At 47.7% G+C, this 16,343-nt stretch overlaps 1 protein-coding gene across 2 annotated transcripts in view; it reads left to right on the top strand.

The window, feature by feature from the left end:
* The first annotated feature begins 7,100 nt into the window (after positions 1-7,100).
* The window catches only part of Slc22a3 (solute carrier family 22 member 3), a 90,097-nt gene continuing 80,854 nt past the window's right edge, over positions 7,101-16,343 (top strand). The window contains exon 1 of one of the 2 annotated variants that reach the window (XM_047558986.1): positions 7,101-7,621. In XM_047558986.1, the coding sequence (XP_047414942.1) occupies positions 7,205-7,621 (417 nt within the window). In that variant the 5' untranslated portion in view covers positions 7,101-7,204. The remainder of the gene's footprint in view (positions 7,622-16,343) is intronic. The other variant, XM_047558987.1, reaches the window with a different exon arrangement.

Here is a 16,343-nt window from a genome sequence, read left to right as displayed (position 1 = left end):
CTGTGGCATCTGTCTCTTCCCAGGCTGGTCGAGACCAGCAGAGAGAGGGCGACCCTTCCTCCACATGAATTCTGTGGCTCCCCTCTCCTCTCCTAGGGGTAGACCTCCCTAATCAACCATGGTTGGTTTTCCACCCCATCTCAAAGTTATACTCAAAACTGTGTTCTGCATAACTCCTACCAACACCAGGGTGGGACACGGGAGGAAACCTGCTTCCCATTCCTGCCAAAGCAGGAATCTTGACAAACGTGATTCCCAGAGTCGCCTGTGCTTCATCTTGTAGGTCTCACAGTAGCACAAAACCCACTCCCATTGAAACGGAACGTAAAGACTTGTCCCAGTAGAGGCTTTGATAGAATAAATATGAATTCTAGTAATGTCTTATGCTTAGATAAGTTTTCCGCCTTGTTGTAATCCAACTCTGCAATATTTAGTCCTATTTAGTGTTCTTTCCTGATCACCACTTTCTCCAAAGATGATTTTAAGTCTTAGATCTTAGATGCTTCAAGTATAGACAGCATTTATTTTTAAAGTATGAAATGTCTGCTGTTTTTTCCCCCAAACAGAAATTTTCTTCTAAGGATGCAATTGTGACCAGTTGGCTAGTAAAAAATAATTATGAATGCTAGGGAATTTAAATAAATGGTACAGTTGAATTACAGGCCACGGAATAATGAAAGCTCAGTGGTTCCCACTACATTAATATGCTAAAGTGAAAGCTACTCCAAGCCAAATAAGGAAAGAACGACAATCTTTAAAACGTGCTTATCCACTTGTTAAAAAAAGAAAAAATTTACTCCTCATTTTGTTTCTTAGACTTGAGCACATGCCCCAATTCACTTGCCAATTTTTTTTCCAAAGCATCTTTGGAAAAATCTTTTCATTTTAAAGTTTATTATAGAATTCCAAAATAATCTTTTTTTGTGCTTTATTCTGTCCAAGCAGCACAAATGCCATTTTAATGACTGACTTCAGTAACTATGGTGAATATACCCTAGTACCTGGTCTATCCAGTCCTAAATGCAATAAAAATATCAGCTATAAAATTTCAGATGAGTAAGCTAACAATTACCTTTGAAAAGAGTCACTGTCTGTACGTTTGCTAAAGATTCTGGGGCAACTGATTCTTACTATTCCTATTCAATCAATTTATTTTACTTTCTTTTAAATCAACACATAATAATTGTACATCTACAGTAACTAATTCAACATGCAATCTGTAATGAACCAATCAGGGTAATTAGCACTTCCAACTCCTTAAACACATCATTTCTTGGTGCTGGGAGCCTTTGGACTCTGCTCATTATTTTGAAATACATCCTAAATCGTTGGGTCCTTCTATGGCACCCTAACTAATTACTCCTGTGAAACTGAGTTTTGGAGCCTATTATCTAACCTCTCTCTCTCCCACCTCCGCTATCCTTCCTACTCTCTAGAGACCATTATTCCACCCTCTTCATTGATGAGATAAATGTTTTTCAGTTTCCACAAATGAGAACATGTGCTATTTGTGCCTCTGTGTCTAGCTTATTTCACTTAACATGATGTCCTCTAGTTCCAACCAAGAAGCTGCATGAAGAAGGATTTCATTTTTTCTGACTGAATAATAATCTGTCTTGTCCATGTACCACACTTTCTTTATCCATACCTCCATAAATGGATACCTTAGTCGATTCTGCATCCTGGTTCTCAGGAATAGGACTGCACTCAACATGGGAGTGGTGTCTCTTGGATACGATTTCATTTCCCGAGGGCATATACCCTGTATTGGGACTGCTGGATCACATTGTGATTCTGTTTCCTTTTTTTTTTTTGAGGAACCTCCATGCTTCAACAAACATGTCTTGATCACTGTATCTAGGTCAGTGCAGGGCACCAGAACTTCCCGTGGTGATAGAAATGTTCTTTATCTATAGTCCATGTGTTAGCCGCTAGGCTCCTGTGGCTACTAGGCACTAGAGATATGGCTCAAGAAGAAAAGAGCTTGTCATTTTATGGAATTGATGTGAGTTTAAACACCTACATGGGACTGATGGGTACCATACTGGTCAGTGCAGAAACAGAACAGCGAGCAGTGTTTTGAAGATACGAAGATGAGTTTGATTTGGTTTTCATCTCAAAACCTCTGCAAAATTATGGGAGAAATAAAATACATACATGGTTTTAAATCCAAATCCCAGCCAGATTTGTGTGGAACTTAGTACAGTGTAAGATTTCTATGGAAGAAAACGGGTCCAAAAATGTCAACGCAATTTTGTAAAGAATTGAGGAAAGGGTGGACGCTGGTGGGACTTGTCCTACCAGATGTCAGGGCCTATTGTAGCAACGCAGTGTGGACAGTGAATATCGGTGTGGAGATGGGAGACAACAGTAGGACCAACTGAAGGGGTGGGATCAGGTTCCAGCAGATGTAGGAACCCCATCTAGGAGAGCGGCAGTACTAGGGGAAAGCACGGAGTCTTCAGGTAAGGGCTGTTTAGCTAGATGGCAGCCCATACGGGAGACTATGTCCCACCACAGTCTGCACAAAAGTAACTTCAGAGATTCAAAATTCAATTTGAAAAATACAACTTAAAAGGAATAAAAAAAGAATGTTTAAAAAATCTCAGTCAAGAGCGATTTTTAGCAAGACTGAACAGGCAGGAGCTATGAAGGAGACAGACACATTTCACTACTTCAGAATTTAACATTTTGTAGTTCCCAAGACCTGAGACAGTGAAGCCGAAGACTGAGAGGAGAATACATACGCAGCTGTCCAGCTATCGAGGAGTGGAACACACAAATACACAATAACTGCCCTGACTCAGTCCCCTCCCCACAAATAACAGAGTAGACGAGCAGATGATCAGAGGAGGAACTCACAGACACAAACCTGACGGATAAGTGTATAAGATACATCAAGCTGGGGAACCAGAGGGGTGTGTAAAAGGGGACTGCTCTTTACACCCACAGAATATGCTAGATGCCTGAGTCTAGGACGAGCAAGGGCTCAGACATGGACAATTGCTGGTGGGGTGTAAATCAGACCACCTCTCTGCAAAGCAGCTTGCAGTGTCTGTAAAGCCTGAGACACGTGGACTCGACAGGCCAGCTGATCTTCCAGGTATTTGCCTCAGGTTGATTCTTGCACAAACGCACAGGGAACAGGCACGATCATAGTGAGAGGTGAGCAGCACATTTGTGACTGAGAACAACTAAAGCCAGCTAAATGCCCCTGGAGGAAGAATGGACATGTTGTGTCCTGGCCCTCCAACAGAATGACGTGTGGCAGTCAGAGGAGGTGGGCTAGCTCCCTACGACCAAGGCTGAGTTTCAAAAATACCCCGTGGAGTGAAAAACAGAAGTGACGGACACACACGCAGAGTGCGGTGCCACCGACATAAAACCTGCAGCTATCTCCTGTCCGCGTGCCCTGAGCCCCCAGCGTTGGCCACCCCGTGGCCTAAGCCCACTCTCTGGGTCCACTTCCTAAAGGAAGGGCCCCGTGGCAACTGAGGAGGAGTAAGAGGAGAGGAGATGGGTGGGCGTGGGCAGGATCTGGAGGCACAGTGTTTTAGTCAGCTCTCCATGGCTGTGACCAAATGACCCGACCAGCACAGCTGTAGAGGAAGAAGAGTTTATCTGAGGGCTTACAGTTTTGGAGGTCTCAGTCCATAGACAGCAGCCTCCATTCCTTAGGGCTCCAGGTAAGGCAGGAACGACTTGGCAGAAGAGTGTGGCAGAGGGAAGCAGCTCACATAGTGACCAGGAAGCAGAGAGACTCCACTCTGCAGGTACAAATATACACCCAAAGCCACACCCCAACCCCCACCTCCTCCAGCCACACCCACCACTGCAGTTACCACGCAGTTCATTCACCCATTGGGTTAAGGCTCCTACAATGCACTCGTTTCTCCTCTGAACCTTCTTGCACATCTCACATATGAGCATTAGGGGGACACGTCACATTCAAACCATAACAGGTAGGAAGGTGTTTTAGTCAGCTTTTTTGCTGCTGTGACCAAAAGACCTGACAAGAGTTCTGACAAGAGAAGTAAAAGTTTATTTGGAGGCTCATGGTTTCAGAGGTCTCCGTCCATTCCTGAGGGCTCAAGGTGAGACAGAAAGTCAGGGTAGAAGAGTGGGGTGGAGGAACATGGCTCAGAATATGGCACCAAGAGGCAGAGAGACAGAGCTCCACTCAATAAAGAAGAAATACACACCCCAAAGGCACACCCCTATGACCCACCTCCTCCAGCCACACCCCACCTGCCTACAGTTGCCACTCAGTTAATCCCTATCAGTGGATTAGCACACTGACTAGGTTAAGCCTTCTTGTATTGTCTCACACATGCACTTTTGGGGGACACCTAATATCCAAACCGTAACAGAAGGGGATTCCAACTGTGTCCGTGATGTGTTAGTAATAGTACATCTTTGTAATAGTACATCTAAAACAGACACAATAAGATGACGTTTGCTAGTTCTGGGGAGGTTGGATCTTTTATTGCTCTCTTTTTAAATAGGTGTTTCATACAGCATTTATGTTTCAAGGATTGTTTGATTTACATTAAAAGTGATAAAGTGTCATTCAAAGTCATAGAAGAGGGCTAAAGAACTTGCCAATGTCACTTGCAATGAGGAGGAGGAGGAGGGATTTGAATTCAGGGGATCTGGCACCAACATCTGCACACCTAGCAAACATACGCAGGACCTATTTGTCCACAAGGTCAGATTCCTTCATTTTTAAAAGGTGATTAAAATAAAAGTTCCCTGGCCACCACAATACGAAGACAAAGTAGAGACTTCTCCAAATAGTTTCCCTGTCATTCTGGGAACATGGTGGAAGATTAGTTAGTAACAGGGTGGTTAGGGAAGGCTTCTTAGAGCTGGTGCTGACATCGGAAGCATGCCTTGCTGGACAGTGAGCAGGGAGGGATAGGAGGATGAAATTACCAGAAGAAGGAACTTCATGTACACAGGTCTAGAATTAGGAAAATTCAAGAAGGATTTGAGGATTAGCAAGTAGTTCTGTTTGGTTGTGAGAGAATTTGATGAGGGACATAGGTCAGGACTTTGGAAGACAGAGTGAGAGTGAGGATTTAATTTGGAAAGTACGGTGAGTGCCTTCAAGTAGCACAGTGGACAAAGGATCCTGAGTGCAGGTAGGAGCCCTGAGGGGAGCCCAGGGCAGTCCCCTCGCTGGGAGGCACTAGGGCTAAGGAGAAATGATGACTGTGCATGAAAGAAGAGACACGAGTGAGTGTCCCATTTATTCCCAAGCAATGAGGGAGCACCTGCTGTGCACTGGGTGCTGCTCTAGGTGGTAGCAGTACAGAAATGAGCCAAGCGGAAAGCTTTCTGCCCTTATGGAACATGAGCAGTAGTAGAGACACCCAGACAAGATGAACAAGATGGATAAGTAAAACTATATGATTAATGAATAAAAAGCATGCAGATGTCGGATGGTGGGAAAGGCACTGGAGATGAGATGGGGGATGTGCTTGTGTTGGAGGGGCTGGATTCCCACCACCCCAATTCAGAGTAAAGACCTGCGACCTGCAGGTGTTGGGATGATACTGAGATCCCGAGTCTGGGGCCAGGAGAGACATACTACACCAAAAGGAAGCCAGTGGGGGAGCTGGGTTGGGGAGGACAGGTTGAGTCGGCGATCTAGCAGGCAGTAAAGAGCCAGATGAGCATGAGACTCACTGGCCAGAAGTCACTGCTGAGTAAGTTGTAGCTTCTGTGGTCAGAGCACATATAAAACATTAGTCAACGTGCGGGTGCCTGTGCCACCCGCACCACCAGGTGTTTTATCCGCACAGTTATCTGTAATCCTTGAGTCAACCCCACAAGGCCAATGTTAACTTGGCAGCAAAGAACAACAGTAGTTAAGAGCTAAGACTTATAAAGTGCACAATGTGTGGGCGTTTTAGATCTATTCAGCCCTCACAGCCTCCCTGTGAGGGAGGTAGATTCTTAGCCTCATTTGACAGACAACTGGGGCAAGTGGGGCTACCCAATTAAATTGCCCAAGGTCACAAGCTGGCAAGGGGATGAGGCTGCTGGAATGGAAGGGAAGGGGAAAGATAAATAAGCCTGTGTCCTCTTGGCCTCTAGGAATCTTGATAAAAATCAAGGTAAAGAAAGGGATAGGAAGGATAGGTTTGGGTGTGCGGGGTGACAAAATGGAGTTAAGGGAATCCTTAGAACATGCACAGAAGGAAGGAGGTTGAGTCATGCAGGAAGTGCTTGGTCCGCAGTGCCCAGTAGTCTCCCTAACCAAAGCTGGCAGCTCCAGGTGTCCCAGTGAAGACCCACAGCCTGGGCGAAAGCAGAGGCCCAAACTGGGATCCGACAGGAGTCTGCGAAATCTTTTGTGATCTTATACAAAAGTTGAAAACACGGATTCAGATCAACCAACCAATGCCCTTTTCCAGCGATTCAGGTGGCAGTAGGTCTGAAGGCCCAAGTCAAGGAAATCTGCAGGGGCCTGGCCTTGAGGTGGTCCCTTGAACTTCAGGATTCTGCGCAAGTGACTTAACCTTCTGCGTTGCCCAGCTGACCCGCTGACTATACGGCGCAATCTCTGAGATGCAGCCCAGATCTAATCCCGCATGGCTCTAGTTCTGCGATGAGCCCAGGCCTGTGCCGCCCAGCAGTGGAAACCGGCCACCCTGGCCCCGAGGTGCGCAGAGCGGCGTCCGCACGCACAGGCGCGCGTGCCCTTAGTCCCCACAGTCTACTCTCGGCACTACGGGGAGACCCAGTCCGAGGAGCTCCGGGATTGGTTGGGTGACCCTGGAACTTTCCTCCCCTGGAGCCCGAATCAGGGCGGATGGCAGAGCAGGCTGCTGGCAGGGACCGAATGGAGCTGCGCGCCAGGCCTGAGGCTGCGCTGGTCACTCGCAATCCCGGGCCGGGTCCCTGGCTGTGGCTCGCAGCCAGGAGTCGCCTCCCGGGTCCCGCCACGCTCCCACCCGCAGCACCTCTAGGGACCCGCGGTCAGGGACTGCGGAGGGCGCCGCGGCGAGGAGGCGGGGGCGGCGGGGAGCAGGAGGAGCGGCGGCCGCGGGCGCGGCGCCAAGGCGAGTGAGGCGGGTGGCGCGGGGGAGGCGGCGGGGTAAAGAGCGGCCGCCAGCAGGGCCGGCGGGTCACTCGGAGGCCCGGCGGCGGGCGGCAGGACGCGCTCGCAGGGTTGCGCGGCGGCGGCGGGCGCACCATGCCCTCCTTCGACGAGGCGCTGCAGCGGGCCGGCGAGTTCGGGCGCTTCCAGCGGCGCGTGTTCCTGCTGCTGTGCCTGACCGGCGTCACCTTCGCCTTCCTCTTCGTCGGCGTGGTCTTCCTGGGCAGCCAGCCCGACCACTACTGGTGCCGCGGGCCGAGCGCCGCCGCGCTGGCCGAGCGCTGCGGCTGGAGCCCCGAGGAGGAGTGGAACCGCACGGCGCCCGCGCCCCCCGAGCGCCGCGGCGACGGCAGCTGCCAGCGCTACCTCCTGGAGGCCGCCAACGCCAGCGCCGCCGCGGGCGCGCTCAGCTGCGCAGACCCGCTCGCCGCCTTCCCCAACCGCTCGGCGCCCCTCGTGCCCTGCCGCGGCGGCTGGCGCTACGCACAGGCCCACTCCACCATCATCAGCGAGGTAAGGGCGCGGGCGCCGCGGGGACAGAGCCGCGACTCAGCGCGCCGGCGTCTCTGCGGGACGCGCCTGTTGCGCGCAGGGACGCTGGCGGGAGGCACGACGCTCCGGAGTACCGCAGACAAGTGTGCAAACCGGCAGGTAGGGACGGGTTGGTCACCTTGGGGGACCAGCCAAAGTCATCCCGCACGTGGACGTGCTGCGTCGTCAGCACGGGAAAAGCTCTTGGTCACTTTTCCCTGGCCGTGAGTTCGCCGAGAGATGCTGTGAGCGCAGGTGTGAACGACAGCCGTCACGGAGCCGAGTCACGGACGCTTCGCACACACCTGCCCAGCAGGTGCGATGTGCGTTCCCTCCGAGACGTGTTGACGCGGTGATCGGAGACTATGGATCGGCTCGAGGCAGGGCACTTCTGTCTCTGGGGCAAGTGACCTTGGCAGGCTGGATTGGTTCCTGGCCTCCAGGGAGCAAAGGAAGGGGGAAATGTTTGAAGGCGGCACAACTTTTCCCAGTTGCCCGAATGATTATTTGAAATGCGAAGGGACAAAGGTCGAGGCTCTCCAGGGAGAATGGTTTTGGTAAAACGGCTTTGGGGCAAAGAGCGACATCAGAAAAGTTGGGAAAGCTGAGATATTGGACAAAAGTTTAGGGGTTTTTTTTTTTGGCTAATAAATTACCGGAAGACGGTAGGAGGGGCTACAAACCTTACAAAGTGGGAACCCTTTTACCCGAGGTGGGTGTTGGGACTGGGGTAGGGCATTCCCTCACATCCATGGGTATATGCACCTTGAGAGGCCAGGTCTCCGTTTCTGCCCTGCTGTGCTGGTAGTGGGGTTTATGGGTTTGCCTTGTAATAACCCAGAAACTGCCTTGATTGAGCTGGTTCACAGGAATGAGCAGTTTCATTGGATTTTGACTACTTCATTTTTACAAAATGAATGTGTCAGGTAAACAGAGAAAGAAAAATGCTTAGTCTTTGGGATTTTTGTGATAAGCACTTTCAAAGCACCTGCTTGGATAATGGGGAAACCCTGGATGGGGAGGTAGGAGCCCCTGCTGTGGATGCTCTTTGGTCGGTGACCTCATGTTTCTGGAGTTGTGGTTGTACTTGTTGTAGAAGGCCACGGTGGGCCTATGAGAAGTGCCCATGGATAATATCCATGGCACCCAGCTGGGGTGTGTGTGTGTGTGTGTGTGTGTGTGTGTGTGTGGCCCTTTAATTTCTGCTTAATCCCTGGGTGGGCTGAGGACTGCTTTGTAAGCCACGGTGGTCTTGTTGTTAGGAACTTCACAGTTGAAATGGACAGAAAGGCCTTGGTAAGAGGGTATTATCACTGGTGCTTCTCCGGTTGTACCTCTTAGGTGGCTGCTTCAGCTGCACTCATCAGGGCTGGTTACTGCCTGCTTCCCAAGACCACCAGAGGAGCCTGGTTCCCAAAGACATTTTAAAATGAAGAGCATAAAGAGCCCTAAAAAACAAAGTGCCCACACCCTTGAGTGACATAATCCTTGGATATCAAAGTAGGGAGAGAGAAAAATCTGTAAATCAATGCTCTGACAGATACTTTAGAAAATATATGGTTGCAGGTTGCTAGCATTCCAGGTTATTTCAAGGTGGTCTTATGAAGGTCAGTGCTCCTAAAACATGGTATGGAACGGTGAAGAGTCAGGAGACGGGTCACAGCATGGTCTCTAGCTAAGTTGTGTGGCTTAGGTAAGTCACTTAACCTCTCTGGGTTTAGCTTTCTCATTTGTAAAAGTAGGCAATCCTACTGATGCCATCATTACAGCGGCAGGTTACTACTCAGTGTGCCCAGAACAAGGATAAAACATCTTCCAGGAAAACTAAAATATATTCAGAATACATTCTTAAAGCAACAGGCAAGTGTTTGAAATATAATGGAGAGATTTCTTTCTTAAATCCCAAATAGTTTTGTACTTCTTTTGGCTTGTTTATGTTTCATGTTTTGATTCTTAAAAGGAAACCACCATTTATTCAGGAAGTTCAGCCATCCAAAATAACTCAGTCTCTCTTGGGGTTCTGTGTGGCTAATATTTTGCTGCCTTTGGTCTTGAATATGAACCAATTCGTTTTTTGTTCTTTCAGATTCTGTCAGAGTGATGAAAGGCATGCCAATTCTATCCTCAGCTAGCATTCTGAACCCCAAATATTTTCATAGACTTGAAGTTTAAGACATGAATCATGCAAAAGGGGTGTGCGCTGAGAGTTTAGCAAGTGGACAGGCTCCATGTGGCTGTGATACCTAATCCTTGCACCATCCTGGGGGAGGTGTCATTGTCCTTCCTTTATAGAAAGGAGACCTCAGGCCAGAGATATTAGAGGACCTGTTGGAGTCCCATACCGTTTATGTAGCCAAATTGGATTAGGATCCAGGGGTCTTGATTGGCAGTGGTGCCCTTTCCCCCCTCATAGCACCTTGAATCCTTTGACAAGTCCATGCAACATGACACTCTGCAAACTGCAGGAAACTTTGCTGCACTTTTGTATTTTGTTTCCTTTGGTGTTTCTGGGAGCCCCAGTTAGCCAGGCTGGCAGCTGAGAGACTGCTTCACTTGCAGGGGATGGTTTTCTCCTCTTTATTCAAATGTTGCAAATGAACACTTAGGTCTCATCCACTCTCTTCACAGCTTGCAACTGGAACTGTCTCCAAGGACCTAAGCCCAGAGTTAATGTCAAGTGCAGGGCCACTTCAAGCCAGCTCCCCACTTGTGTCTCTGGCTTAGGGGAAAGCAGTCCATTTCTCACCTACTCCAACTTCCTCAATGTATGCTTTTTAATATCTGTGTGTCTGCCGTACCTAGTTGTCAGACACGCAGAATTAAAGGTGATGCAAAGCAGACAAGTGAGTAGGAGACCCTACCCCTAAATGTTGCCGTCCATGGCCCAGGGTGAGGTCTTCAAGAAAAAAAAAAAAAAAAAAAACCTTCTCTCTAGTCTATCATAGGCTTCAGAGCACCTTTAAAAACAGGCTGACAATTACTGTTCCTTTTGAGATTGTTTTTCCTCCAGAATAAAATGAAGGTGAACTTGAGGGTGGTTGCTGTCTGTTGAAGAGAGCGTGGCTGATCTGCTCTCAGGGGCCGCCCACATCCTGCCCAGGCCTCTGCTTTGCTTCCTGCACATCTGCCCTAAGACACAGGCTGACCCAGAGGGGCAGCCTGCGTCACCAGTGCCACCTTCTCCTGTCCTCCGGATGATGGTCAAGCACGGAGTTGCTCTGCTGTAGACACGGGAGACGGGCTTAGGCGTGTCTGAATCTGAGTCTGGCTTGCTCTGGGCATTTCAGAAAGTAGGGGCATTTGTGTTGTTTCCATGTCTAGCATGGCCTGTGCCTTCCCTCTCTTTCCTTGAATCCATCTTGACATTAGAATGTTTGTAACATTTTTGCTTTGAATCCCCGACTATGGCCTTGTTTGTTTTCTCCTTCATTCTCTCTCCCCTTCCTCAGTTGCCCAGAGGCTGGGGTTCCGCTTGGTGTCCTCTTTCCAGTTTAACTTGGGTGATCAGCTCAGTTACCGCCAGCCTTTCTTTTTCCTAGTATAGATACTTAAAGCTACAAATTTGCTTCAGCAAACTTCTTTGGCTGCATCTTCACAAGTTTGGCAATGTATATTTTAATTGTTATTCCATTCTGAAGTACATTTTATTATTATTCTTTGACCCAGGATTTACTTGGAGGCTTATTATTAAACTTCAAATGTGGGCTGGGGTTGTGGCTCAGTGGTAGAGCTCTTGCCTAGCATGTGTCAGGCACCGGGTCAATTCTCAGCACCACATATAAATAAATAAATGAAGGTCTGTCAATAACTAAAAAATATTTTTAAAAATTAAAAAAAATCCAAATGTATGGGGATGCTTCTATCTTTTTATTGTTGGCTTCTTATTTAACTGCAGTGTGATCAGAGAATGTGGTCTGTATGATATGGATTCCTTGAATTTTATTGAATTTGCTTTATGGTCTTGTATTACAAGTCACTTTATAAGTGTTCCATACATGCTAGGAAAGAATGTGTAGTCCTTAGCTATTAGGTGGGTGTAGAGTTTTTTAGATGTTCAATATTTGAAGCTTGTTAGTTTATCCTATTAAATTACTTTAATGAGTTTTTTATATCCTTGATATATCAATAATTAAAGAACATTGAAATTTGTCATTATTCTGATCAGTTTTAAGTCTCTCCTTATATTTTCAGATTTTAAAATTTAGATACATGAGTCAACTTTACTGATTGCATATGCACACAATTTAGAATTTTTTAAAAAATCATCATAGTGAATTGAACTTTTTATTATAGTATAGGACCCTAGCTAAAATTTGTGATGTATTTTGTCTGATATTAATATAGCCACTCCAGCTCCAGCTTTGCAATGCCTTTTGTTATCCACAACTTCAGACTTCCTGTGTTTTCATAGTTTAGTGTGACTCTTGTAAAAATACATATAACATGATGTTGCTTTGATCTAATGTGCTTAGTCTCCTTGTGTTTGTCAGCTTTTCATCACTGTGACAAAATACCTAGATGGCCAGTTTATAAGGAGGACAGGTTTGCTTTGGCTAATGGTTTCAGAGGCTCCAGTCTGTGGTCTCCAGGCCCCTCACTGTGGGCCTGTGGTGAGGCGGCAGTCACGTCAGAAGCCTGTTTGCCTCATGCTGTTGAGAAGCCACAGTGGCCAGGGTGGCACTCTCTCCTTGGAGGGCATGCCCCCAGTGACCCGGCTTCCCCGCCTCCTAAAGGTTCACTGCCTCCCAACAGCACCCCAGGTTGATGACCAAGCCTTTGGGGAAACTTAAGATTTAAGATACAGACCATAACAGTCCTTTAAACTAATGCACTAGACTCTAAATTCACTGTATATTTGATAGATTTGGGCTTGTTGTGCCATATATTTTTTTCTTTAGCTTGTCTTTTCTGTATTTTTCTTCCTTTAAAACAGGTCCTTTGTTTTTCCTGTTCTATTTTACTCTTTCCTTTATTTTTATGGCATTTAGGTCCTTTTTTTCCCTTGTGTGTGTGTGTGTGTGTATGCACACACCCGTGTGGTTACTCTTGGAAATTTTACTAAGTTTCCTTAACAAAGCCTAAATTTAATCTTGTGACTTTCTCCTAAACAAGTCGAGAATCTTCAGCTCTTCAATTCACGCAGATATTAGTAGCCCGTGTTCCAGGTCCGGCCTTTGTTACTCACTGATGACTTCGTGTGGCTCCCTGTTTGGGTGTATCTGTGGCTCTGTTTGCTCAGCATTCAATTTGGCATCTTATTTCTCCCCTTTCTTTTAAACTAAAACTTTTAGAACATTTCTTTAGTGTGTATCTGGAGGTGATCGATGTCTGGATTTTTTTTGTCAGTGTGAAAATGTGTTCATTACATCACTGTTCTTGGAAGCTAGTTTTGCTGGGTAAGTCGTTCTCAGTGGTTAGTTGTTTTCCCTCAGCTTGGGTCTGCTAAGAGGCTTCCATTTTGCTTCGTCCTTCCATTGTAGGTGATCCGCTTTTCTTTTGGGCTGTGTCTAGGTAGGTGTTTTTTGTTTGTTTGTTTGTTATCCAACTTGGTGTACATTGCCTCTGAAAATGTCTGGCATATAGCAGGTACTGACTACTTGCTGAGTGAATGAATGCTGCATTTTCTGTAACCATGAACTTGGTTCTTTAATCAGTCCTGGAAAATGCTCAGCCCTTATCTCTTTGATGTTGCCTTTTCCATACCCTAGTCTTTCCTTCTGAGATTCTAATGAGACCTAAGTTGACATTTTTCTTTCCTTCACCACTCTCTCCCACTTCTGTATCTGGAAATATGATCTAGATATTTTCCAGATCTGTCTTCCTGATCACTGTCTATTCAGCAGTATCAAATGTGCTGTTGAATTCACCCACCGAACTTTTTCTTTTCACAATTTTTTTATCATGTTATGTTGCTGTTTTTCGAATCTGCCTGGTTGTCTATTGGTGGCTTCTTTCTTGTTCACTTTTGTGTTTCTCTTTTTCAGTTTCTTCAAGCACTTTATACATGTTAACTCTGTATTTTGCATCTGGTAAGTCCTTGGTGTTTGAAATCTGTTGTCACTTATTGTGTGTTTGGTGAGAGTTGATGGTGAGCTCCCAGTTTGTCTTCTCTGTGGGAACCTGGCTCCGTCCAGGGAGGATTAGCACTTGCACCTGGGAAGTGCGGGACCAGGCACACTAGCCTGGAGTCCTCTCGCCCTTCCAGACCACCTGGCCCCATCTAGAACCATTGAAGCCGCTGTTGGGGTTCCTTTACTTCCAGTCACTCGACAAGTATATTTTATAGTGAATCTTGTTTTTCAGTTTGAGTCCTTCAAAGTAACTATTACGTGTTGCCGATGACAAAAAATGTTTTAATAATTCAGTAATTTCTTCAGCGGAGTGAAAGCAGGACCCTAGTGGATGAAGCCACCCAGTAGGCAGCAGAGTGGCTCAGCAGATCCACCTGGCAATGTTTTTGGATCCCAGAACAACAAGGAAAATATGCACAATAAGATTCTTCACTGCGAGAATATGCAGAGTGGCTCCTGCTTCTCTCTGGCAGCTGTTATTTTGAGTATCAACACTAACTCAGTTTAATTTATTTAGCCTTTGTTTTATGCTAACCATGGGGCTAAGCTGGGATGCAAAGAAGAGCAAGAGTCATCTTGGAGTGGGAGAACTGCCGAGACAATATGGCGATGAGTGTGGTGCAGGGTGCTGCCCCCCTTGGGACCCAGGGGTGAACTGGGCCAGAATGCACACTGACCTTGACCTCAGCCTCAGAGGACAGGGAGGAGTCAAGACGAAAACATGAGGAAAGGGGTGCCAGGTCCTCTTCTGCACCTTCATCATCCTGTTCCCTGTGGCCTCTAAGTGTCCCTGGAACAGTGCTTGGTGTAGTTCCTGGTCCCACCCACAGAGTTCAGAATCCTAAGATGGAGGTGGGTTTAGGAATCTTCCTTTTTCTCAAGTGTTTAGGGCCCAGGCAGGTGGGCCGTGGACTTCACAGGAAAAGCACTGTGTGTTTCTTAGTGATGAGAATGTGGTGACTCAAATGGAAGTCAGTGGCAGTTCTGCCAAACCCACCCTGCAGAGGCTGGGACAATGCAGACTCTTCATGTGGAGGCAGGAGTCCTAGATTTCACCTGGTGGAACGCTGCTGTTCATTTCCAGAAGGCATTGAGTCCCCCAGAGATGCACAACTGAGAGTAAAAATCCTACAGTTGACTGGGGTGAAGGCCCGCGAGAATCACACCGCTGAACCTTAGCAAGCCTTGGAGGGGAGCTGTGGACAGAGGCAGTGGGCACAACCAGATAGGACATCCAGCAGAGGGGGCATTGGTGTGCACACTGATCTGCGAGTTTAAGATTCTTGGCATAAGCTCCTGAGTGGAGTGGAAGGGGCGGACATGTATGTGTCCTTTGGGGTCAGATGGACCTTGGCCTGAACCTCAGCTCCCCACATAGCAACCTGAAGGGCGAGTCACAGCAGAACCTGCACCTCAGTCGGCTCTGCTCTGGAATGGGTGTGGCAGTACCAGCCTTCGTGAGGGCTCTGGCGTATGCCTGTGAAGTGCCTGCATTGCGCCTGGCCACCAGGGCTGCTCAGGACAATTGGTTCCTGGGACCATACGAAGATTCTTAAGCCAGGTGGGAGCCAGGGGTGGGAGAGGGAACAGGCAGTGGGCTGGAGGTGACCCTGGAGCTAAAATTTACTGACCCTGGTCTAGCATAACAAAGCACTAATAAATTTGCCCTAAACATAAGAACGAAAAATCTCTTGAGACACTTGGGGGTGAGGGAGTCCTGGGAGGGACAAGGATCAGTTCCCGGGCGTCTGCAGGGTAGCAGGCCCTCTCCTCAGCCCTCCTCTCTCCGCATCCAATAACCTGCTTGGGAATGTGGGAAACCACTGAGATGGAAGGGGGTGTTTGTTACAGCTCTTACCGTTAGCCTAACCTGACTAACACATTTTGGTCTGATTCCTGGTCAGACAAAGATCACAAGGCTACAGGCCCCTGATAAAAGGCAGGGAAGCTAGCACTTTGAAGAGAGCCCTGCCTTGTCCAGTACACAGGCCACCCACTCACAGTCCCAGCACCTACTGTCTGGGCCTCCTGGGGCACCTCTCCTTTTCTGGTTGTGTCTCTGTGTGCCTCCTGTCTTCCCCAGTCTTCTGTACATGTCTTCTTCTTTTCTCAAAATACCTTTCTTTGTGAAGCCATTCCATTTTTACCTTAAGACCTAGCTTAGAGTTTCCTAGTCCAGAAAAACCTCTCCACCCAACTCTACCTGGGACTGGACTTGGTTTCCTTTTTCTGCCTAACAGCCCCATTGCAGGCTAATGGTATGAGTGGCCACCACCTGACATTCCCAGAGTGCCCAGGGGGCAGATGCTTTGTCCCCCAGTGCCTAACATAGAGTTTGGTAAATGTTTGATTAAATTCATGAATGAATGAGAAAGGAATGGAGTGACGAATCAACCCTTAAGCTACAGCGAACCTGGAAGCTGATGCGGCAGGCTGACAAAGGCCCTTTCTCCTGAGAGAATTTTTTTTATCTATTTATTTACATGCGATGCTGAGAATCGAACCCAGTGCCTCACACGTGCTAGGTAAGTGCTCTGCCACTGAGTCACAGCCCCAGCCCACTGGCAGCGCCTTCTTAATGAGTCATGGCAGAGTCCCCGTGGCTCCCTCCTCTCCAGACCCAGGAGGTGTTG

The sequence above is a fragment of the Sciurus carolinensis genome, chromosome 7, assembly GCF_902686445.1.
Source record: "Sciurus carolinensis chromosome 7, mSciCar1.2, whole genome shotgun sequence".
Classification (NCBI taxonomy): Eukaryota; Metazoa; Chordata; class Mammalia; order Rodentia; family Sciuridae; genus Sciurus; species Sciurus carolinensis.
Note: the sequence above shows the minus strand (reverse complement) of the source record. Positions and strands in the feature narration are given on the sequence as shown.